The 25,781-nt window shown below is 41.6% G+C and overlaps 1 protein-coding gene across 2 annotated transcripts in view; it reads right to left on the bottom strand.

Moving 5' to 3' along the window:
- The window catches only part of ctu2 (cytosolic thiouridylase subunit 2 homolog (S. pombe)), a 101,374-nt gene that overhangs the window by 19,859 nt on the left and 55,734 nt on the right, over positions 1-25,781 (bottom strand). The window contains exons 7-12 of one of the 2 annotated variants that reach the window (XM_030070992.1): positions 17,978-18,219; positions 17,407-17,542; positions 12,150-12,281; positions 10,545-10,636; positions 9,171-9,274; positions 3,693-3,791 (exon numbers count right to left, since the gene is read on the bottom strand). In XM_030070992.1, coding sequence (XP_029926852.1) covers positions 3,693-3,791; positions 9,171-9,274; positions 10,545-10,636; positions 12,150-12,281; positions 17,407-17,542; positions 17,978-18,219 — 805 coding nt within the window. Of the gene's footprint in view, positions 1-3,692; positions 3,795-9,170; positions 9,275-10,544; positions 10,637-12,149; positions 12,282-17,406; positions 17,543-17,977; positions 18,220-25,781 lie in introns of both variants that reach the window. The other variant, XM_030070990.1, reaches the window with a different exon arrangement.

Genomic DNA, 25,781 nt, shown 5'->3' with positions numbered 1-25,781 from the left:
ACTAGAAAAAAATGGGAAAAAAAACATTCAAGTGAATGGGAGCTGCTGCAACAAGCTGCCACTAGAGCGGCACCATCTTGGGAGTCATCCTTAAAAAGGATAAGGATCCATTAGACCCAGGTAGTTTTCGGCCTGTCAGCTTAGTCAATGTAGACTGCAAAGTGCTTACTAAGGTCCTGGCAATGAGGCTGGAGAATATACTACCAGGTGTTATCCATGAAGATCAGATGGGATTTGTGAAAGGGAGGTCATCCTCAGATAACATTAGACAGTTGATACATCTTATATGGATGAGTCATAACAAAAACACCCCAGTAACAGCCTTCTCCCTTGATGCGGAGAAGGCATTTAATAGGGTGGAGTGGGGTTTTTTGATGCATGTTCTAAACTCTTTCGGTTTTGGACCGGGGTTTATCAACTGGATTAAGGTGATTTATAAGGAACCAAGAGCATCAGTCCTCACCAGTGGACAAATGTCCCCTTTTTTTCCTATTTCAAGAGGGACAAAGCAAGGGGATCCACTTTCGCCTTTACTGTTTACTCCATTTTTAGAACCCCTGGCTATAGCAGTAAGGGAGGAATCAGGAATAAAAGGAGTGAAGGCAGGGGGTAGAAAACACAAATTATTTTTATATGCGGATGACATTCTTTGGCTATCCTCAGATCTGACTTCATCAACTCCTATTATTCTGGACATAATTTAAAATTTTTCACAGATATCTGGTTATAAAATTAACTGGCTTAAGTCCGAGGTTATGCTTGTGTCCAGGGAGTGTCACCCAGCAGCAGTCAGTAAGTTCCAATTCAAATGGATACCCTCCGGAATGAAGTACACTATATTGCCAAAAGTATTCGCTCAGCTGCCTTCACACACATATGAACATGAGTGACATCCCATTCTTAAACCATAGGATTTAATATGATGTGGGCCCATCCTTTGCAGCTAGAACAGCTTCAACTCTTCTAGGAAGGCTTTCCACAAGGTTTAGGAGTGTGTTTATGGGAATTTTTGACCATTCTTCCAGAAGTGCATTTGTGAGGTCAAACACTGATGTTGGACAAGAAGGCCTGGCTCGCAGTCTCCGCTCTAATTCATCCCAAAGGTGTTCTCTCGGGTTGAGGTCAGGACTCTGTGCAGGCCAGTCAAGTTCTTCCACACCAAACTCGCTTATCCATGTCTTTATGGACCTTGCTTTGTGCACTGGTGCACAGTCATGTTGGAACAGGAAGGGCCATCTCCAAACTGTTCCCACAAAGTTGGGAGCATGAAATTGTCCAAAATGTCTTTGTATGCTGAAGCATTAAGAGTTCCTTTCACTGGAACTAAGGGGCCGAGCCCAACGTCCGAAAAACAACCCCACACCATAATCCCCCCTCCACCAAACTTTACACTTGGCACAATGCAGTCAGACAAGTACCGTTCTCTTGGCAACCACCAAACCCAGACTCGTCCATCAGATTGCCAGACGGAGAAGCGTGACTCGTCACTGCAGAGAACACGTGTCCACTGCTCTAGAGTCCAGTGGCGGCGTTCTTTACACCGCTGCATCCGATGCTTTGCATTGTGCTTGGTGATGTAAGGCTTGGATGCAGCTGCTCGGCCATGGAAACCCATTCCATGAAGCTCTCTACGCACTGCTCTTGAGCTAATCTGAAGATCACATGAAGTTTAAAGGTCTCAAGCTATTGACTCTGCAGAAAGTTGGCATCCTCTGCGCACTATGCGTCTCAGCATCCGCTGACCCCGCTCTGTGATTTTATGTGGCCTACCACTCCGTGGCTGAGTTGCTGTCGTTCCCAATCGCTTCTACTTTGTTATAGTACCACTAACAGTTGATTGTGGAATATTTAGTAGCGAGGAAGTTTCACAACTGGACTTACTGCACAGGTGGCATCCTATTACATTACTATTACAGCACCATGCTGGAATTCACTGAGCTCCTGAGAGCGACCCATTCTTTCACAAATGTTTGTAGAAGTAGTCTGCATGCCTAGGTGCTTGATTTTATACACCTGTGGTCATGGAAGTGATTGGAACACCTGAATTCAATGATTTGGATAGATGAGCGAATACTTTTGGCAATATAGTGTATCTTGGAATAAGACTGTGTGCAGATGAGTAATATAATACAGATTAATATGTCTCCACTTCTTCAGAAAATAAAAAATAACTTGGATAAGTGGAAATCAATCAATCTCACCCTTTGGGGGAAAATCAATACCATTAAAATGATAGTCGCTCCTCAGTTTAATTTCATATCAATGATGATACAAGTGACAATTTCTACAGGAATTTTTAAGCAGTACAATCAGATAATTAAGGAATATTTATGGAATGGAAAGAAACACGGAATCAAAATGCATGAACTCCATGATCCAAGAAAAAAAGGAGGTCTAGCCTTACCCAATGTGGAACTTTATAATATTGTGTTTGAAATGGCAAAACTAGCCAAGCACTGGACCAGCTGTGGTGCACACCTTGGATGGATACAAATAGAAAAAGAACTCACAGCCCCATTCAAACCAATTGAGGCTTTGTCACAGAAGGATATGAGTAGTTTGACTGGGGAGGTGACTAATCCAATCATGCTGCATTCCAGAATAGTTTGGGCAAACGTACATAAGATACTTGGGATATCCCAATACAAACAATTGTATTCCTCTATTTGGAATAATCCATCTGTCAAAACAGGAAAAAACCCATTTTGTGGAAATCCTGGCTGGAAAGGAATTTGAGTAAGATTGGAGACCTGTATAAGGATAGGGTGTTCTTATCATTTCAAGAACCCCCTGTATAGTGTGTATAGTGCACTGACAGTCTGTTGTTATGGACATATTAAAACAATCTCTGTTTAAACCAGCAGGAGTAAACTAACAACATCTACCTACCTACCACCTACCAATTAGGAGTCTATCTTAACAATGTGAAAAAACTGAACTGACAGGTTTCAGGTAGCCAATCGCATCTCTGTAATATAGAAAAGAAATTACAGAAATTTGAATTCTGTCCAAATGGGTAAATGAAATTACAGATACAGTATCTGTAATTAAAACTCAGACATTATTTGGGAAACTGATCCCATCCAAACAGGACTTAACCTCTGTGATACACAAAATTACCTGACATGGTCTTATAAAAAACATCTGTCTGAATAGGGCCTTGAAAGCATACAGTGTAAATGCTGTATCAAAAGTCTTGATTTACCCACTACCGTAATATAATCACCCAGCTACTTCACACAAGTTGGTTGATATGTGTTTGACGTCTATCATACTGCCTAGTGTACACGTACGCACTGCACTTCCCATATGGAGGAGTCATGGGTCTCTGCAACACGCAAACACAGGAAGTGCACAAAGGAAGTTTCTGAGGCTGTGAGCATGTAAAAGGCAATGCACACAAACAAATGAATGAGCAAACAAACAGTGCAACTCCTATAGAAATGTTCCTCCCAATTACCTAAAAATACAAGAGGCTACTTTGTTATTAAAACTCCCTATGAAACATGCACTGGGAATTACCAAAGCTTTACTTTTTTTAATGCTATTACAAACCGGCATCTGTAAATTTTAACTTGGTGTTACTCTAATATGCTCAAATTTCTGAATGGTCTGTTCCCTGTTAGATGAAAATTAAGAAACGCATCAAACTCATCATCACTGTGAAGTCTGCTGGCTTGTAGAAAGCATACCCGGTCTCAGAGTTGGGGAGGCAGTGTCAACTGGTCTGGATGCTCTTCTCTGAGAAAGCAGCTCTGAGATCAGTGTGGCCTGGAAAGCAGATGCCTTCTCTACTAAAGAGGAGAAGTGAGACAAAGGCAAAGCAAAGGAAAGGAGGATTGGGATTAGGGTCATTCTGGATTTCACTCGCTGTAGGCTTAAGGCAGAGGTTTTCAAACTTTTTAATATTCTGGACCACCAAGTTGACTTTCAACAAGGGACGCTTACATCAGGAGATATTTGGTATGTGTTTGGTATTAAATGGTGGTGAGAAAGGTTGTGAAATTACCAACTTGATGAATCAAGTTCTCTATAGGTTACAAGTATCACAACATCTATCTGAGACAGAGTGAAGCCACATTTCTCCTTCCTATAATCATGTATAACATATAGATTTGTCAAGATAGATTATAAATACCTGAAACTGTCTCAGCTGGTAACCCTTACTATACATTTGGTCCAGTGCAGAAGTTATTATATTAGATAGTCATGTCTGGCTGTAATAATTATACTAATTATTATTTGGGTGTCACAGAAACTTGGTACACGGAAGCACAAGTATTTTCTCGGTTTTCTCTCCACACATAAGTTTGACAGGCAAGTACAGGTAAGTATTCTAAAATCCAGAAGTAAACTATTTACGTAGGCAAATAGGTATGCTATAACAATTTAAAGGCCCCATGGCATGAAAAATACAATTTTCGTTGTTTTTGCGTGATAGGGAAGGTCTCAGGGCCACATAAATACTGTCCCATGCGTTAAACCTGTGATAAATGGAGACGTGCACACAGCCCGTTCTTTGAAACTCTCCCTGAAAAACCAGCTGATTGCACTTCCGCCTCTTTATGATGTCATAAACAGGCGGAAGAAGCGAGCCAGCCTGCCTCCGCTCCCCAGGCAACAAGCTAACCAGTTGGCGACATGCTGAAGAAATGTTGCTGCACCACAGACGGATGCAAGGAGACTCATGTTTCACTGCACACTCTTCCAAAAGAAACACACGTTACAGACCAGTGGCTGATGTCAATTTTTTCCCAGGTCCTGCAGGATTTAGTTTAAATTTGCTCGTCTGTTCGGCACCGACTGTTTTATCAACCCGACACAATACAATGCCGGTTTCACAAAGAAACTATTGGAAATGGACACTGTTGTCCCCAAACTGTCTGGACCAACGTCAGCTCCACAACTGGTATGTGATTTTTTTTCCTCTGTCTCATCAAGACAGTAACATCCTGCATAAATGGATTTGAGGTGGTTCGGTGTCTCCTGCTGTCTGTGGTTCAGGATCTGAGTCGGGCTCAAACATGTACGGTTGGCTAACTTTTTCATAATCTTTACATAGTGGCAATTTGGTCAAAATTTCAGAAGCCAGTAATTTTTATTTGCATCTAAAACCTGATTGCGCTTATGTTTGATAAATGCTAAAATATTTATTAATTTAGAAGTTATAAACATGTTAGTCATTTACAAAATTTGGCTGAGAGAAAGGGTTAATTTCAAGCCTGGTCATAACATTAAAAGATACTTATCGGTGTTTATGCAACCCAGGCTTTCTAGTGAAAATCACAGAGTAGACACATAACCTTACCTGATATAAAAAGGGCACCGCATACGTGAGCATTTTTGATCGTGTCCTCAGTCCAGTCTACATGAAGCTACATGACAGCTTGAAGCCACAGCCACCTTCGGTTGCTTTGAAATTGTCGCGATCCGGTAGGTATCCTATAGAACCTGAGTCCTTTAGAATACCGATTTTGACAACCGTACACACAACAACCCGACATTTTGATGCTGTTGACGGTATTATTTAACGCTGTTAACTAGTCCAGCCGGGGCAAAATAGTAGTGCTTCTGTTACCAAACTGCGCACGCAGCTTTTCGATGATGTAGGCTGTAAACGGGTCTATAACACCACGCTCAGCGGTAGCCATGACAATCATACATAATATAGATCTATATAAGATGATAATTCCCATTTACCGGTGAGCTCCACTGAGCTCTGCTGAGCAACATAGGTTTCAGTTACTTGCTTGTGATTGGCCTGACCATATGTCACTCAGAAAACAGCCAATCAGTGGAGAGATGCTGATTCTCTCTTCTGATTGGCTAAACGAACCGTGAAGAGGTGGCGAAAGGCAAGAGAGATGAGCCGTGAAAACTACATTTAGCGGACCACAGGTACTCAAAACCACAAATACATCTTGCTGGGGATATCAACAGTTAAAATAAAACCCTGGAAAAGTGTACAGCATGGGGCTTTTAAGATAAACACAAAGTCTTAAACAAAACAAGAATTAAAACATTGCTAAATTGCATCTCTTAAAGTGGGATCCGCGGACCCAGCCAGGGGGTCTGCGAAAAAATTCACGGAAATGTATTTTTTTATTATTATTAATTTTTTAAAAACTTTTTTGGGGGAGGGGCGTTAAACTGTGAAATAAACACTGTGTTCGTTTTTAAGTGTCTCCCATGATTGATTTGGGGAGCTTACTTATGTGATTACACATCAGTCAATCTGGTATGACACCTCACAGGCGCTCGCACGGCTTCACAAATAACAGCAACAACAAACACTCAAAGCGCCTCTGTCCGTCAGTGTCCACTCGATTCTTATGGTACACAAAGGGTTAACAGCCGGTCTCTGCTAGAAGTCCCGCCTCTAACCTAATATCGCTCATCGATTGGCTCTGCCGTTTCTTGCTTATGTGTGATTGGCCGTCCCCGCTGTCACTGCATGTGGTTGTAAAAAAGCGCCGGAGGACGTGCACAGCGGAGTTTGTTTGGCTGGTTGGCCAGCAGCTACGCACACAGACTGTTTTCTTCACTGTTTATTTCGTCAGGTGGCAGTTAGAACAAAAGTTCAGCATGCTTTTTTGACATGAGAGCTTTTATCAGGCATATTGGTCTGTTGCCTCTAGGGAAGAAGGAATTGTCCATTTTTACTAACCATGATTTAAAATGTGTGAGAAAGATTTTTTTTTCCAAATAAGAGCAAGGCAATGGACACTAATCTGTTTGTATTTAGGTATTTAGGGGCCTATCTTGCGCCAGACTCCCTAAACCCGTTATTTGCGGATTAAGGGTTGCGCAAGAGGCGTTCCCCCATAAAAGTTGCTATCTTGTGCACCTCCCGCTATCCGCAAAACACCTGCGCTACCCGCTATATTATGCATAGGTGTGTTTTGGGCGTTACGCCAGTTAACCCAATCAGTGTGCCAGGTGCCATTGCCTTTAAGGGCAGGCTGCACTATCCTAAATCCTAAATCCTAAATCCTAAACCTGCGATGGAGAGAGGGAGGTAGATTTTCTCAGGGGTTTTACTGAGGCTAAAGCAAGTTGGCTTTATATATATATACATATTATATATTATATTATAGGCAAGTTAATTCGGGAGGTGGAACCACATGTGTCCAAAGTGTGGACGTGTCACAAGGTTGTACTGATTGAGTAAAATCCCCGGGTCACACCACACACACACAAGAAGCAGAGGTGGAACTATGGGCCCTATCTTGCGCCAGACTCCCTAAATCCGCTATTTGCGGATTTAGGATTTAGGAAGAGGCGTTCCCCCGTAAAAGTTGCTATCTTGTGCACATCCCGTTATCTGCAAAACACCTGCGCTACCCGCTATATTATGCATAGGCGTGTTTTGGGCGTTACGCCAGTTAAACCAACCAGTGTGCCAGGTGCCATTGCCTTTAAGGGCAGGATGCGCTATCCTAAATCCTAAATCCTAAACCCGCGATGGAGAGAGGGAGGTAGATTTTCTCAGGGCTTCTACTGAGGCTAAAGCAAGGTGGCTTTATATATATACATATTATATATTATATTATAGGCGAGTTAATTCGGGAGGTGGAGCCACATGTGTCCAAGTGGACGCGTCACAAGGTTGTACTGATTGAGTAAAATCCCCGGGCCACACCACACACACACAAGAGGCAAAGGTGGAACTATGTGTAAACTCATTTATTGACAAGGTAGATTGGGCAAATAAAATATTAAAAATAAAAATATAGCACAGCACACTTTAGGGATAGCGGATAGCGGGTGGTCATGAAACACGCCCACGAACACACCTCCAGGAGCAAATGACGGAGTCGGCATAACGGATAGCGGGTAGCGGGTGGCGCAAGATACCGTTTAGGGATAGCGGAAGTTCCTAAATCCGCAATTTGCGGATAGCGGGTAGTGGCAGCGGATAGCGGCTGGCACAAGATTGGGCCCTAAGTGTAAACTAATTTATTGACAAGGTAGATTGGGCAAATAAAATAATAAAAATAAAAATATAGCACAGCTGCTGGCTTATGATAAAACAATAAAACGTGCTGGCGTAAGTGTCCAATTAAAACAGTCTTTCCTCTAAACAGTCTATATGAGTAATATACTCAGTCCATTCCGGCAGCGTCCCAGTATCAGTCCGACCGGTTGCGTGGCGAGGCTCCGTCGGGGCGTGCATTGAAGCCACCTGGGCGCGCTCTCGTAACAGCCCAAACTTTAAGTTTGGGCTGTTACGGGGCTAAAGTTACTTTGGGCTAAAGTGTGTGTGCAAGATAGCAATTTTAGGGATAGTGCATGAAACACGCCCACGGACACACCTCCAGGTGCAAATAACGGAGTTGGTATAAAGGATAGCGGTTAGCGTGGGCGCAAGATACCGTTTAGGGATAGCGGAAGTTCCTAAATCCGCAATTTGCGGGCAGCGGGTAGTGGCAGCGAGTAGCGGGTAGTGGCAGCGGGTAGTGGGTGGCACAAGATAGGGCCCCTAGTGTCAAACATTTATTCTATTTTATTTATGTTTCTGTATGGTGGTGTTGATGTACAGTATGATGCACAGTTGCACTAAAGACAAGAACTCAGTTAAATTGCCTGCTTGTCTTTCTTTAGTTGCCTTTAACTTACAACATTACAGAATTATGAAATACTTGTAGTCAGTATAGATATTCATATATGCAGTATAAACATTAATGTCAATCCCTTACTAGTTTTTATTTTTTTCTGATTGTGATCGTTTGCTTGTTTATTTGATCAGCTCTACATGATGTGAAATTGCAGTCATAATGCAAAAAACATCAACTTTCAGGGGCGCCGCCTTGGAGCGCTTTTACGTCCCCACCAATGTCAAAATCAAACCTACGCCCTTGGATGAGGCTATGTGCTAATGCTGCTAATCAACTAGCTAAGAGTACAAATGTGGTTATAAGTATTATGCTTATCGGTGTTGCGAGTGTCAGGGGGTGCCTGCAAAATTTTGACCCCTCCAGGGGGTCCCTGGGCCAAAAAAGTTTGAGAACCTCTGTCTTAAATAAACTAGAAGCTACCAATTTTTTAAAAATAAAATTTTCCCAGTGGAGCATTCACAAATGTCAAACATGAAAAAGACTTCACCATACTATCACATTGTCTTGATCGTAACCTATGTGTAAACCATGGCAATACCATGTAATACTCACCAACATTAGTATCAAGAGCACACATACAGAGCAGACACTTGTCCCAGTTGTGAGCAGTAGAAGAACTCGGAGACGGTTGTATTGTCTGGAGCTTCTCACTGGTCCTAGACAACATAGACACATCACATGTTTGAAATCATCTTAGCGTGTGCTTACACTACTTTTCTTTTTGTTGAAAAGTGCTCCTTCAACTGTGTGTTGTACTTAGTCTAAGTACTTAGTCTAACTAAATTTTAAATCATAAATGGGGAAACATCTCCCACCCTCAAAAATGCTGTCTGTTATAGAGAAATAACCTTGGTGCGGACGAACGTCCCTCTGCTTAACATCCTTGAATTCTTCTTCTCTGCCTCAGTCATTATTTTTTCGATACCAGACCACTTTGTTGTGGATTATCCCTTACATGATGATAGCTAATGCCAACACTTGCTGTACCTGTCTAAAATAGAGTGCTGTGGCTTTTGTTTTCTTGGCAAAAATCTCTTGGTCATGGTTGGTGCAAAATCTGTGCACAATCCACATAGAAAGGGTCTATTCCAGCTCGAAAAATTTACCTCATCAGTGAATTTTTCCCCTTTAAAATAGGTAATGGTCTCAAAAATCACATATCAGTTGTGCACTAGTGTGCATCTTTACTTCCTAAACAGAGGTGGGAATGGCATGTTTAATTTATTGTTCTTGACTGTGCCAAAATTTTTTGACAACTTGTCAAAAACAATTTCCTTGTAGGTCCAAATTAAATTCACACTTGCTTTGGACTTCTTGTACTCTGTGTAAATTACAAATGCAACTCAATACTGCTTGTCATTGTTATTAATTATAATTCAAATAATGAGTTCTTTTATATTCAAAATACTACATATAACCATTTAAAACACACAATTAGAATAACAAATGAGCTTTTAAACAATTTTTGCTTGGCAAAAACAATTTGCTTGGCAATTAGTAGATTTTAACTTTTAATTAAGTTTATTAATAAAGATGAAGGCCTAATATTTTTCATGTGATTTTTTTCCTCTACTTGTAGGGTACACTGAATATTAATTTTAGTAAAGTTTAGTGCAACTAACATGTTGCCTACTAGAACACGATGCTCTTTTACAGCCTAGTCAAATTCAGTGCCACTAACTGGAATGAATTCTCCTAGGCTATAAAAATGATGTCAGCCTTAAACAGCTATAACAATAAAGATGTTTCTCCAATGATTTTTGGCCACAAACAATACCTCCCTGTTTATATACCACCAACCCCAACCCACCACCCACACACACACATACAATGAACATGGAAAACCATTCACATCTGGCACACTTAGCATTGTGAGATCTTCAAGGGCACATGTACATGTACAGGAGGTTGATAATTCCCACTAACCTGTAGATGGTGCTGACAGTGGAGGGGAAATGAGCTTGGAGTTTAGTGACAAAGCTCTCTGTTAGACGCAGGACACTGGCCTTGTCTGTTGTCTATGGGATGGACACAAAGTTGCATGAGCAGTCTCAAAGTGTGTGTATATGTGTGTGTTTGTGTGTAGCAATCCTTGTTTCAGAGTTTGACAAGGCAGGTTGGTACATTTTTTCATCTTACAAATACAAACGCAAAGCCTCTTGAAGGGAGGGGAAGGGGCTTAAAAGAATAATTAAAAAGATAGCAGTACATATCAAAATGTTTCCAACACCTATCACTTACATGCAGTCAAAACAAATATACATTTGACAACAAGCACCATATAAAAACAAGCAGCCTACCACACAAACCTTGGATAGGTAGCAAGCAGACAACCGTGTCGGGCAAAACAACAGCAAGAGTAGCAAAGACAAGCAATAAGAAAAACAGGCAAATTAAAGCAGCAGGAAGATGTGCGACTTGAGCCGGCAGTACAGTGTTTTTTTTTTTTTTTTTTTTTTTTGGATCAACAAAGCTCAATCCATAATCCGTTCTCCAATATTTGATCATGGGGGACAATTATGATAGAGTATTATGGTTGGACTTATCATCTCCTTCTGCTGTTACATGATGAACCACTACAGATATGATGTTTTCCTGGAAGTAATGGGACAAGAAAATACAAGGAGGAGTGCTGCAGAGGGTTTGCAAGTCAAAAAAGGTGACAGGTGCTCTTCGGTAGTGGGTGTAAGGCTCCCGTTAGTTCAAGCTATTACCTGACTAGTCCTCACGTTAGTGATATTAATTATTTAAATATATACATTTATGGGGCCATCGAAAAATGGTTGGGGCTAAGAAAGTGTTGGAAGTAACAATGTTAACACTGTGGTACATTAGAGATATTAAAAACTCTAATGATGAGCCTTTAAAATATAAATTTTAAAAGCTAACACACAAAGTTAGATGCCTGTTAATGCCACCAGCAAAAGTGGTATTTGATTCTGAATGTGTTGGAACAACCAATGTCCAGCAAACATGCTAGGTGGCTAACATTAGGCTACCTGTTTGAGGTCGACAAATGATGTTCGAAATGATCCCATACTTTGAATTCCTTGCTCAACATTGTTAAAGACCCGCAGTGACCGGCCATCTAAACAATGTCTGTCCCTGTCTGAATAAGGGTTCCCATTTGTTCATTGTTTCAAACTAAAAGTCCCTTTTTCTGCAACTAACCAACCAATGAAACTTGGTCAGCTAAAACTCTTCTCATTGACTAACCTTTGGTCAACAATTAGGAGGCAACCCTATTTTTCTGGATATTCCTTGAGTTAAAAAAAAGAAAAAAAAATGCATAAAAATGGGCTGGAATCCCCAAAAATGTAAAAGTAAAATAATGTCCAAGGCACTCTGTCTCATTTATTTAGAATGGTCAACTTATTTTTGAAGTTATAGGATTTTGATAAAATATGTGAATATTAAATCTTTTTAAAAGTGTACATGCTATGGAGAAAATGTAACTTCTCACTAACTAGTAACTGTCAAAATGTCTAATCAGTTTCTTGATATATAAATGCTAAACAGACGATCTCTTACCTTAGTGTCCAAAGTGGGTATGAAGACAGATGGCACATTGTACATGTGGTTGTAAAAAGAGACTTCTTTGGCTGAGTAATCTCTCATTGGCCTCACTGTTATGATGTCACCATACCTCAGGTCTGAGAAACCCTGAAAACACCCAGCCACACAAACAAGATTTGTTGAGGGTGCATGTGCTCTGTATAAAGGCTTTGGCACTATCATGAAAGCCCACTGCAGATTTGGTTAGATGTTAATAATGTATAATTATTGAACACAGATGTCTAAATAAGATAAAATTTGTGGGTGTGGCTCCATCCAGTAATGTTATCACTAAATGTGAGTGGTGTGAAAAAGAACATTTGTTTTATTACAACACAATAGGTCACACGCAAGTAAAGTTAAAATCAAAGGTCAAGTGGACTTGATAGTAGGTTTTGAAGACGTTTCGCTTCTCCTCCACGAAGCTTCTTCAGTTCTGAGACTGGCAGGGAATCCCAGGTATTTGGGGCCCTATCTTGCGTCAGAGTCCCTAAACCCGTTATTTGGGGATTTAGCATTGCGCAAGAGGCGTTCCCCCGTAAAAGTTGCTATCTTGCGCACCTGCCGTTATCCGTAAAACACTTGCGCTACAGGCTATATTATGCATAGGCGTGTTTTGGGCGTTACGCCAACTACACCAATCAGTGTGCCAGGTGCCATTGCCTTTAAGGGAAGGCTGCGCTATCCTAAATCCGCAAACTGAAACCCGTGATGGAGAGAGGGATTCAACTGAGGCTAAAGCAAGGTGGCTTTATATATATATATATATATATATATATATATATATATATATACATATATACATATATATACATATATATACATGCCGCATGTGCACGTCCACATGTGTCCAAGTGGATGTGTCACAAGGTTGTACTGACTGAGTAAAATCCCTGGGCCACACCACACAGACACAAGAGGCAGAGGTGGAACTACGTGTAAACTAATTTATTGACAAGGTAGACTGGGCAAATAAAATATTTAAAATAAAAATATAGCACAGCTGCTGGCTTATGATAAAACAATAAAACACACTGGCGTAAGTGTCCAAGTTAAAACAGTCTTTCCTCTAAACAGTCTATATGAGTAATATACTCAGTCCATTTCGACGGTGTCCCGGTATCAGTCGCCGACCGTGTGCGTGGTGAGGCTCCGTCGGGGCGCGCATTGAAGCCGCCTGGGCGCGCTCTTGTTAAAGTCCAAACTTTTCGGAAAGCGGATAGCGGGTGGTCTGCTTTCCCTAAAGTGTGTGCGCAAGATAGCAATTTTAGGGATAGCGCATAAAACACGCCCACGACACACCTCCAGGCGCAAATACGGAGTTGCATAATGTATAGCGGGTAGCGTGGCGCAAGATAGGGCCCTCAAACTCTGTGGGGTTGTTATCAGGGTCATTGATACCACTAATATGTAGGAGCTCCTAGGTGCTAATGATCATCATTGAGAGTCGTTGGAGTCACCTGGTGTCAAGCGTGACTGACCGTTGTCACACGAGATCAAGTGTGACTGGTCCACCCTAAAGATCGCATCATTGAGAGTCGCTCAAACAACTCTCAATGATGACTGTTAGCACCTACATATTAGTGGTATATCAATGACCCTGACAACGACCCACAGAGGTTTAACACCTGGATTCCCAGCCAGTCAGTGAGAAACTGAAGAAGCTTCTTGAGGAGAAGCAAAATGTCTTCAAAACCTACTATCAAGTCCAGCTGACCTTGATTTTAACTTTTCTTGCATATCATGACCTGGATGACTGTGAATCTCCACAGACAATAAGTCACACAGTTCAAAAATTGGATTATCTTTTCATAACTTCCAAGTTTGTGTGAGTGGGAGATAGTGTTGCAAAGGGGTGGAAAGTTTCCGGTAAATTTCCCGGAAAGTTTTCGAAAATTCCCATGGGAATTTTCACTCTGGAATTTTGGAAATTTTCAGAAGATTTTTGTTGTCACTTTTTTTTCCAATTTTTCCGAAAATTCCCCGGAAAATTCAGCTCGGGAATTTGGGGAATTTTTGTTTTTTTTTCTTGTCATCAATTTGAATGAGGTTTTTGAAAAGCTTCCATGGAAATTTAAGCTTGGGAATTTTGGAAGTTTTCGTTTTTGTTGTTATTAACTTAAGGTGAATGGGGCAAAAATAAGCAATAATCAATAAAATGAATGTCAACATCAATATCACAATTCCATTTTGGAAATGGAAACTCTAATCTCCTGAACTCAGGACTCACCTCTAAAGGCCACAATGCCAGCATACTGTAAAATCATCATCCGCATACCCCAGTGTGTGAAATAAAACTTAAATATAAAACTTAAATGTAAACAGTCAACTTTGCATTTTGGTGGAAACAAATATGTTGCATGATTCAATGCAAATTCAACTGTGCACTATGATTCACATATGCAAATAATTTCGAGCACATTTGATCATCATCAATCAGTAGCCTATACTCCACTAAGCTACAGCACTTCCACTGAGACAGACGATCATCACATCAGCATCACGATTCAATTTCCTGCATTTCCATGCATTTTAATGGGTAGTTTTGAACCACTTCATATGCACACCTTAAAATAGTACTGCACACAGTCCTATGCCTGAATTAATAGCCTACACCTTTTACTAACGCTGTATAACTACTTGTTACATTAATATCCTACAAGAGAACAGACATAGGATTATTAGGGGAGACTGGGGTAAGATGAGCCATTTTTCATATTTAGGATCACTACATCAAGGCAATCATAGTTTTGTCGCTAACTAATATATCTGCATATATTTCAGGATGTTGTGCATCTCTTCAAACAAACAGAATGAGTGTAAACATAACTGTTTCCATAATATAGCATGTCCAAAAAAAGTGGTCTTGTGGCACAACTTACCCCGTGTATGGGGTAAGTTGAGCATAGGAGCGGGGTAAGTTGAGCCGTATCCCTTCTCGCCCCCCACCTTCCTCCCCACTTCCATCCCACCCATCCCCCACCTTCTCCCTCCCTAAATAACAGTTACTTCTTCACATTCATGTGTATTTTTTTTATTTTAAACACAATTCAACAGGTACAATAAACAGCTGTTTTAACAGGCCTTAAAGTGTGCTTGGGAAGAGAATATTAACAGCTGTGTTTTTGGAAAGAAAACACTAGAACACTAGTTTCTTGGTGTCCTTGCTGACAGTAAGGTCAGTTATGAAAATATGAATGCAACACATTTGAACATTGAACCAAAATACACTTACACCATACACTTAATATGTAATTAATATTTATTTATTTATTAATTTATTCATTCATTCATTCAATATTTCATATTTATTTAATATTTAAGACATTTAGGCTACAACCAAAATACACTCATTAAGTGTATGGGGCTCCGACTCAACTTACCCCAGGCCAAATGGCTCAACTTACCCCAACTTACCCCACCATTTTGAATTTTTTTAGTCCCCACAGGTAAAATTGTGCACTTTTATGCTAGGTTTATGACCTCAGGTTGTAGCTCATAGATACCACAACTGATGTAAAAAACAAATTTAAAATGATCTGTTTTGGTCTTAATAGGAAACCGATGATAGATTGAATTCACTTTCAAGAGTAAAAAATGTAAAAAAAAATGTCAGACTCCATGAAATGATGCCTTCCTCCTAAATATTTGGTCAAATGATCAATGTTTTTTACCGTTTCCTAGCAACAGGGGGTGGCTCAACTTACCCTTTGGCTCAACTTACCCCAGTCTCCCCTATAAAGGGAAAATTCGTTGCACACAGGTGATACCATTAATATCTTAATGTAGGATATTTACATAAAACGCCCCGATGGATCAGGTTAATTTCATTTGAACAACAGATTTCCCAAGCATTTATATGGGCTACGCAAACTTCACTCCACATGATAAAAATTAATCCACAGACCACCAAAGTAACGTTTGACTGTTTAATTAAATCAACTTAAAATTACTCTGGCACGGTTGGAGCACTGCAAAAACTCAAAATCTTACCAAGATTATTTGTCTTATTTCAAGTCAAAAATGTCTTATTACTAGTCAAAATATCTCATTACACTTAAAATAAGACATGATCACCTCAGAAGTCACTTGTTTTTAGACAATTGTCTCTTGTTTCAAGTGAAAATTTGCTTGAAACAAGTGAAAATTTGCTTGTTTCATTGGCAAAATTTGTTTCTTGTTTCTAGCTAATTTTCACTTATTTCAAGTGAATTTTCACTTTTTCCACTGGCAAATTTTGCCAATGAAACAAGCAAATTTTTACTTGTTTCAAGTGAATTTTCACTTGAAACAAGTGAAAATTGTCTAAAAACAAGTTACTTCTGAGGTGATCATGTCTTATTTTAAGTGTAATGAGATATTTTGACTAGAAATAAGACATTTTTGACTTGAAATAAGACAAATAATCTTGGTAAGATTTTGAGTTTTTGCAGTGAGGGGGTGCGCTCCAGTACGGTACGGGCACTCATGCATGAGCACATGCACAGTCACGCACGCAGCGCACGAAATTGTTTATGGTGCACAGTGCGATTAACTGCGAATCGTGGCATTGCACAATCAATAATGACCTGATAATAATAATCAACCAGATCCGGCAGACCTGACCGGGTGGCCACGCACACACCGAGCAGGCACCGCTCCCCCAAAATTTTACAATGTTTCCAGCCAGGGGAGCTCATGTCACCACCAGGAGAGCTGTGCTCCCCTTTGCTCCCCCCTATTTCGCACTCTGGTTATGCCAATATTCACGACAGTTTGACTCAGCTAGGGAAAATTCCCGAAAATTCCCTGGAAATTCTTTATAATGTAACATGTTTGCATGCATATCTGCTTCTAACAAACCAAAATGTTTATTATGTATACATGTTTATGACCAGGGGAATGCAGTGAATATAAATTCCCTTAAATTCCCCCAAAATTCCTGTTTATTTCCGTTAATTCCTGTTAATTTCCGAAAACTCCCATGGAAATTTTCCATCTTTTAAAATTATGGGAATTTTGCAACACTAGTGGGAGACAGCAATTCTTTTCGACACAGCTGGGACTGAACTGAAATTAATCATGTCCATACTCTAAACTTTAAAAAAGTTCTTAAGTTTATAAATGAAATCAGATATTCTCAGCTGTTCAGTATGGCAGACAGGGGGTGTGTTCCGTCTACCCAAAAGCCAAATTAGACTCTGTCTTCTCCCCATGTATAGACACACACACACACACACACACACAGAGTTACCGTGTCTATAGCCAGCTGTGCTCCTCTGCCCAGTGATATACTAGCAAGAAGTTTAACAGCAAGCCGGGTACAGTTGTCTCCCAACATCAGTTTACTGTAGCCTTTACTGCGAGCTGTATGGACCAGCAAATGTTGTCTATGAGGAAAACACAGAGAGAAGGTATTGTTTGTGTATAAACACACACACACACACACACACACGTATATATTTGTATATATAAAAATGCAAAAAACTTTTATGTGCATGTACATAACTGGTCAAACCGTATGTTATAAATTTACTCTCTGTGCACAACTCTGTCCCTTTCTAATTTCACATAGCTATATTACTACTAAACGTGTGGTTCATTGTGTCTTGCTGTACTCAGTCTACCTCTGTGGACAGACAGTGCAAATTAGCATCTGCCATAAACACCATGATACTTGCATCAGATAGCTGTTTTCAGTTTGTCTATGTACACTTTATCTGGCTCTATCAAATAAACCATAAATAATTAAATATAAAAATTTCAATCCAGCCAGCTGACACAGAGCTACTCCAGCAATGCCACCGTGAGTATGTGTGTCTGACCTTAATGTCTGCAGCAGGTCTTCTTTGGCTGTGAGTGTCTTGATGGAGCCAAATATTTGCTGCAGTGAATGTGTATGGGACTCCTGAATGTTGAGCCCTGTTAGGTCAGCTTGTTTCTCTGGGCTGAGATAGCAGTTGCGGTTGGTCTGAATGAAATGATCTACAGCAGCTTTGTAGGTAATATCTGGTTGTTCTGAGGATGGGGAGGACTCTTCCAGGACAGAGCTGGGAAGGTCAAAGACCTGAAAGAGAGATTGGACACCATGTTCAAACTGCATTACACTTCATTCAAAGGGGGCTGGGATGATATATTAAAAAAAAATCTCTGTATGTATTAGGGATGCACCGATACCGATACCAGTATCAGGTATCGGTACCGATACCGGGCTTGAGTACTCTACTCGTACTCGTAAAATATGTGCCGATACCACGACACCGATACCAGTTTGCGGAAGCGTGTAGTTTACGTTAATTGACTGCAAGGCGGGCAGTGTGGAGTCATGTCAGCGGTGTGGAAATATTTTCAGGTGGATGAGAGCGAGCGTGACAAAAAAAAAAAAAGCAGAATGCAAATTATGTTCGGCAAAACTGCCTACAGGAGGGACCAAATCTGCAATTTACAACACAAGCAACTTGATAAAACATTTGAAATCCCAGCACAACACAGAATATAAGGAGTTCACTAGCGGCACCGACAAAAGACAACCAACTTTGCGGCAGACGCTGGCGAGGCGGGAGAAAATGTCCAGAGGCTACCCGCGTGCGGTCAAAATTACAGATGCTCTTGCCGAGTATATTGCCCTGGATGACCAGCCACTGTCCGTGGGTGATGATCTGGGATTCCGGCGTCTTCTCTGTGTACTGGAGCCAAAGGATGAGATTCCCAGCCGTCACCATATCACAGACACGGTGCCACTGAAGCTGCACGACTCCGTGAAAAAACACATCCGCATAAAACATCAGGGCTCTCAAGTCTCACACATTGGGCAAAGGCAAATAAACTTTCCAGACTTCAGCAGCGCACTGACACACATAGATTGTGTAACAAAGCGAAGAGTTGCCACTCCGCTCTGTTTTCACTGGCTAATAGCGGCACACTGGCTTAGCTTGTCTATTCAGAGAAGCGGTATCACTTTGACTTATTTTTCAATCTATGTTATCACATGCATACTACTGCTCATTCACTGGTAGCTGAATTGTTAGGTCTTTTTGATATTGTATTGTTGATATTGTAATTTACATTTTTAAAATAGTAATACCGGTAATAATTTAATTTAATTTAACATAACACTCCCCGACGCCGCCACCACCAAAATCTCACTCTGAACTCAGTTCAAAACTTGGGAGCCCTGAAACATCCGCATAAAACATATCCGCAGTGTATGACAATTTTGTTAAATTTATGTTTGTACTGCAGTGAAACTTGTGACAGTCAGCCATGTTCAAGAAAAACATGCTGAGGAATGTTGTTCAAATAACAGAACATCTGTGGAAAAATTAAAAAAAAAAAAAAAAAAAAATCAAAGTAATTCTAGAATGTGTAATGACGTTATTAAGTACTCGGTATCGGTAAGTACTGAAATGCAAGTACTCGTACTCTACTCATTCTGTAAAAAAGTGGTATTGGTGCATCCTTAGTATGTATCTATGTATCAATCTATATTTATATATATCTAGGGATGCACCGATACCACTTTTTTTCAAACCGATACGATACCGATACTTCGATCTGTGTACTTGCCGATACCGAGTACCGATGCCAATACTTCTACCACAACAAAAAAAACCCACAAATGATTAGGCAAAATGCAATGAATTGGAATTTTTATTTTCTTCTCTGCAACATATATCTGCAAATAATTATATTACATAAAATAAATAAATAAAAATGACTGTAAAACTAACATTTCAATTGAAAATAAACATTTTCTGTGAAATTATTGCAGTTTCTGCATTTGAATCAAACAAAATATCAATAAACTATTTCGCATTGTCTTCAGCTTTTAGACTGACAACACATAAATTAACCTATTGCAGAGTGTCCCCATTTGAATCAAACAAAGTATAAATTAACTATTTGGCACTGTCTTCAGCTTTTAGATTGACAAAAGACAAACCTATTGCAGAGTGTCCACATCAACAGTCAAACATAACATCAAACTTCAGTCAGCATACAATCGTGTGGTCTCTGAATTAAGCTGTTTTTGAGAAAGTGAGAGGCAGGTTCTTTTTGATAAACAGAATCATCTCTGCATGATCAGCTGTGAGCCTGTTTCTGCTTTCACTCACAATGTGTCACACTGCTGAACAACCTTTCACTGTCAACACTAGTGCAAGGTGCTGAAAGGTATCTGCCTGCCAGTTTAGCCAGAGTGGGGAACCGCACTTTATTTACTACCCAGTATTGTAGTGGTTTGTCTTCCCGAGAAATCACAGCCTCTCCAAGATACATCTCTACTTGCACACTAGAACCTACTGCAGCTGTGCCCAGTGATGCTGATGCCTGCTCATGTGAAATTTCATCAAATATGCTGTCTAGACTGCTAGTGGTCTGGTCTGTGCGTGGTTTTCTTGAAGGTGGTTCATTCAAGTCATGATCCTCTTGCTCCTCCACTTCTCCAGGCAACCTCAGCAGCTCAAGTTTCAGCACCTCTTTGGCAATTGCAGCAGTGGTAGCACTTGAGAAAAAACGATTTTTATACCTAAAAAAGAGAAAGAAAAAAAATGGCTGAAGTACGGTACTGCTTGCTATTTTAGCACACAATTGCACTCACAGTTAGTCACACTCAGTTACACACTCAGTTACACAGAGTCACAGTTACACACAGTCACAGTTACAGTCATGCTCAGTTACACACAGAGTCAGTTACACACAGTCACTCAGAGGCCACTCACACTGGCAAGTTTGATCCACCCCCAAGCACGATTGCCCCTAAAATCCGGATTCTTTGACCAGTGTGATCGCTCTGTATCGTGCTTGAACACAGTACACTTCCCCCGCTCTAGCACGGTTGGAGGGGGTGTGCTTCAGCGCGGTACGGGCGCATACACGAGCACATGCACGGTCACGCACGCAGTGCGCGGAAGTAAATCATGCAACTTTCCTCCTGCCTCTTTGTTTAATTGTTTAATGTGCGCAGCTTGATTACCGGTGAATGGCCGCATTGCGCAATTCATTGTCCATTGTGCTGCTGCAACCGCGTATAAACAAAAGTCGGTTTATAATGAAAGTACAGCAGTCTGTGTGCGGAGATCCGGCAGACCTGGTGCTGGCCGCGGCACCGCGCGGTGTGCGGCCACCCGGTCACCCGGATCTGACAGGTGCCGCTCCGGCTGTCAGTTGGACCTTTCTGAAGAAGGAGGAAGTTACCTCCGAAACTGTAAATAAACGGTAAATAAACATCCCATGTCTGATTAAAAGGACCAAAAACGTTTTTTAGTTAAAAAGAAGACATGATGAATGTATTTGAACTACATTGATTTATAATGACGTCTGGCCATGCCTGTTGTCATATTTCAACGTGATGACGTGCACACCGGGGGCAATCGTGCTTGGGCGTGTTTGGGCTTTAGGTAATGTGAGTGCAGGCCAGCCGGGGACGGGGGAGGGGGGGATTTTGGCTTTAGCACGATACGGGCTCAAACTTGCCAATGTGAGTGGGCCCTCAGTTACACACTCAGTCACACTCAGTCACACACTGTCACTCAGTTACACACAGACACTCAGTTACGTACTGAGTCACAGTTACACACACAGACACACTCAGTTACACACAGAGTCACAGTTACACAGTCACGCACAGTCACACACACACACACACACACACAGTTACACACAGTCACACACAGACACATTCAGTTACACACACAGACACACTCAGTTACACAGTCACAGTTACACACACAGACACACTCAGTTACACACAGTCACAGTTACACACAGACACACTCAGTTACACACAGTGTCACAGTTACACACACAGACACACTCAGTTACACACAGAGTCACAGTTACACACAGACTCACTCAGTTACACACAGAGTCACAGTTACACACACAGACACACTCAGTTACAGTGTCACAGTGACACACAGACACACTCAGTTACACACAGTGTCACAGTGACACACACAGACACACTCAGTTACACAGAGTCACAGTTACACACAGACTCACTCAGTTACACAGAGAGTCACAGTTACACAGACACACTCAGTTACACACAGTGTCACAGTTACACACAGACACACTCAGTTACACACAGAGTCATAGTTACACACAGACACACTCAGTTACAGTGTCACAGTTACACACACAGACACACTCAGTTACACACAGTGTCACAGTTACACACACAGACACACTCAGTTACACACACAGACACACTCAGTTACACACATAGACACACTCAGTTACACACAGTGTCACAGTTACACACAAAGACACACTCAATTACACACAGTCACACTCAGTTACAATCACATACAGTCACACAGCTACTGTCACACTCACCTGGGATCGAGTAGCGTTGCGATGCTGCAGAGTGGGTTTGCTTCCACATCAGAGAATCGCTTCCTGACAGCTGCAGCCAGGGTTCCCTTCATCGCTTTGATCCCATGGTCTTCGTCAGTCTCCCTTGCTAGAAGTCTGTGCAGCACAGTGACTGCTGGAATGACGTCTGCGGCCATGGCATCTGAAGAGCTGACTTTTCGAGTTAATTCCTTGAATGGTCCCAGAACAGACAGCACCTTCTCCAGCAGACTCCACTGGTGACCTGTCAGAGTATCAGGGAGTCCGGATTCAGACACGAATATTCCCAGAGCCCGTTTCTGCTCGATCAAGGACTCTATCATATAAAATGTGCTACTCCAGCGGATCTGTACGTCTTGCTGGAGCCGCTTAGCAGGCTGCTTGATCTCCAATTGGATGTCCTCGAGCCGTGAGTTGGCCAGAGCAGAATGTTTAAAATGCCCAACTATTTTGCGGCTGACTGCCACCGCATCAGCAACACTCCTTTGTGACAGAAGGCCCTCGTGAACCACGAGCTGGAGAGTGTGAGCAGTACAGTACAGTACATGGTAGGCTGGGCAGCTCAGCATCACTCAAGGCTTTAATCATATTCCTTGTGTTGTCTCGGACCACTGCATGGACGGACATCTTCGGAATGTTCCAGGTCTGGAGCATGCTATCGAAAGCACCTGCGATGGTCTGGCTGGTGTGCGAGCCCCAGAACGACTTTGCACGCAGCGTGACCTGATGGCGAACGAACTCCTCGTCAATCCACTGTGCCATTAAACTGATCAGTGACATCGAGCACACACTGCTTATCCAAATGTCTGTGGTAAAGCTTAAAGCTGAAGCCGCTTTCACCAGGTTGCGAACGTGTTTTTTCACATCCTCAAAAAGTTTTGGCACCATAACATCCATGATGTAGAAGCGGCTGGGGATCTCATATCGCGGCTCAAGTGTGCTGAGAAGACGGCGAAATCCTACATTTTCCACAACCGACAGTGGCTGGTCATCCAGAGCGATAAAATGAGTCAGAGCCTCTGTAATTTTAACTGCCCGTGGGTTTTCTCTCCAAATTTTTTCTCGCTTTTCCAAAACCTGAGTTAAAGTTGGTTGCTGCAGTTTAGCATTGCCCTTAGCAAACTCGGTATACTCAGGGTAATGATGTATCTTCAAATGTTTTATCAAATTGCTCGTATTGAATGAAGTATTCTCTTTTCCTCCCCTGGAGACCACACCCCAACACAGTTTGCATTCTGCCTTACTTCTGTCGTCGTCGCAGATTTTGAAGTGCGCCCACACTGCCGACATGGTGTTAACCACAGCCACCAGGTTTTTTTTTTCAACCACCAGTCTCACTCGCTTAACCACGCTGTTTCTGATTAGCTCGACATCTCCCCCTAGCCGCCGATCTAAAGAATACAACTACAATGTAAAGCCACTCTGTCATGGCGGTCTTGGTGCAGAGCAATTGCACGCGCTGGTATCGGTTCTTGGTATCGGTTAACTTTAGCGAGTACAAGTACGAGTATATAACAACAGTATCAGCCCGATACCCGATACCAGTATCGGTATCGGCGCATCCCTATATATACAGTACAGGCCAAAAGTTTGGACACACCTTCTCATTCAATGCATTTTCTTTATTTTCATGACTATTTACATTGTAGATTCTCACTGAAGGAATCAAAACTATGAATGAACACGTGGAGTTATGTACTTAACAAAAAAAGGTGAAATAACTGAAAACATGTTTTATATTCTAGTTTCTTCAAAATAGCCACCCTTTGCTCTGATTACTGCTTTGCACACTCTTGGCATTCTCTCCATGAGCTTCAAGAGGTAGTCACCTGAAATGGTTTTCCAACAGTCTTGAAGGAGTTCCCAGAGGTGTTTAGCACTTGTTGGCCCCTTTGCCTTCACTCTGCGCTCCAGCTCACCCCAAACCATCTGGATTGGGTTCAGGTCCGGTGACTGTGGAGGCCAGGTCATCTGCCGCAGCACTCCATCACTCTCCTTCTTGGTCAAATAGCCCTTACACAGCCTGGAGGTGTGTTTGGGGTCATTGTCCTGTTGAAAAATAAATGATGGTCCAACTAAACGCAAACCGGATGGGATGGCATGTCGCTGCAGGATGCTGTGGTAGCCATGCTGGTTCAGTGTGCCTTCAATTTTGAATAAATCCCCAACAGTGTCACCAGCAAAACACCCCCACACCATCACACCTCCCTCCTCCATGCTTCACAGTGGGAACCAGGCATGTGGAATCCATCCGTTCACCTTTTCTGCGTCTCACAAAGACACGGCGGTTGGAATCAAAGATCTCAAATTTGGACTCATCAGACCAAAGCACAGATTTCCACTGGTCTAATGTCCATTCCTTGTGTTTCTTGGCCCAAACAAATCTCTTCTGCTTGTTGCCTCTCCTTAGCAGTGGTTTCCTAGCAGCTATTTGACCACGAAGGCCTGATTGGCGCAGTCTCCTCTTAACAGTTGTTCTAGAGATGGGTCTGCTGCTAGAACTCTGTGTGGCATTTATCTGGTCTCTGACCTGAGCTGCTGTTAACTTGCGATTTCTGAGGCTGGTGACTCGGATGAACTTGTCCTCAGAAGCAGAGGTGACTCTTGGTCTTCCTTTCCTGGGTCGGTCCTCGTGTGTGCCAGTTTCGTTGTAGCACTTGATGGTTTTTGCAACTCCACTTGGGGACACGTTTAAAGTTTTTGCAATTTTCCGGACTGACTGACCTTCATTTCTTAAAGTAATGATGGCCACTCGTTTTTCTTTAGTTAGCTGATTGGTTTTTGCCATAATATGAATTTTAACAGTTGTCCAATAGGGCTGTCGGCTGTGTAGTAACCTGACTTCTGCACAACACAACTGATGGTCCCAACCCCATTGATAAAGCAAGAAATCCCACTAATTAACCCTGATAAGGCACACCTGTGAAGTGAAAACCATTTCAGGTAACTACCTCTTGAAGCTCAAGGAGAGAATGCCAAGAGTGTGCAAAGCAGTAATCAGAGCAAAGGGTGGCTATTTTGAAGAAACTAGAATATAAAATATGTTTTCAGTTATTTCACCTTTTTTTGTTAAGTACATAACTCCACGTGTTCATTCATAGTTTTGATTCCTTCAGTGAGAATCTACAATGTAAATAGTCATGAAAATAAAGAAAATGCATTGAATGAGAAGGTGTGTCCAAACTTTTGGCCTGTACTGTATCTATATCTATAGAAATAGATATACATACACACACACCCACATTATGTGTATATATATCTATATCTATATAT

The sequence above is a fragment of the Myripristis murdjan genome, chromosome 15 (genome assembly GCF_902150065.1).
Source record: "Myripristis murdjan chromosome 15, fMyrMur1.1, whole genome shotgun sequence".
Taxonomy (NCBI): domain Eukaryota; kingdom Metazoa; phylum Chordata; class Actinopteri; order Holocentriformes; family Holocentridae; genus Myripristis; species Myripristis murdjan.
Note: the sequence above shows the minus strand (reverse complement) of the source record. Positions and strands in the feature narration are given on the sequence as shown.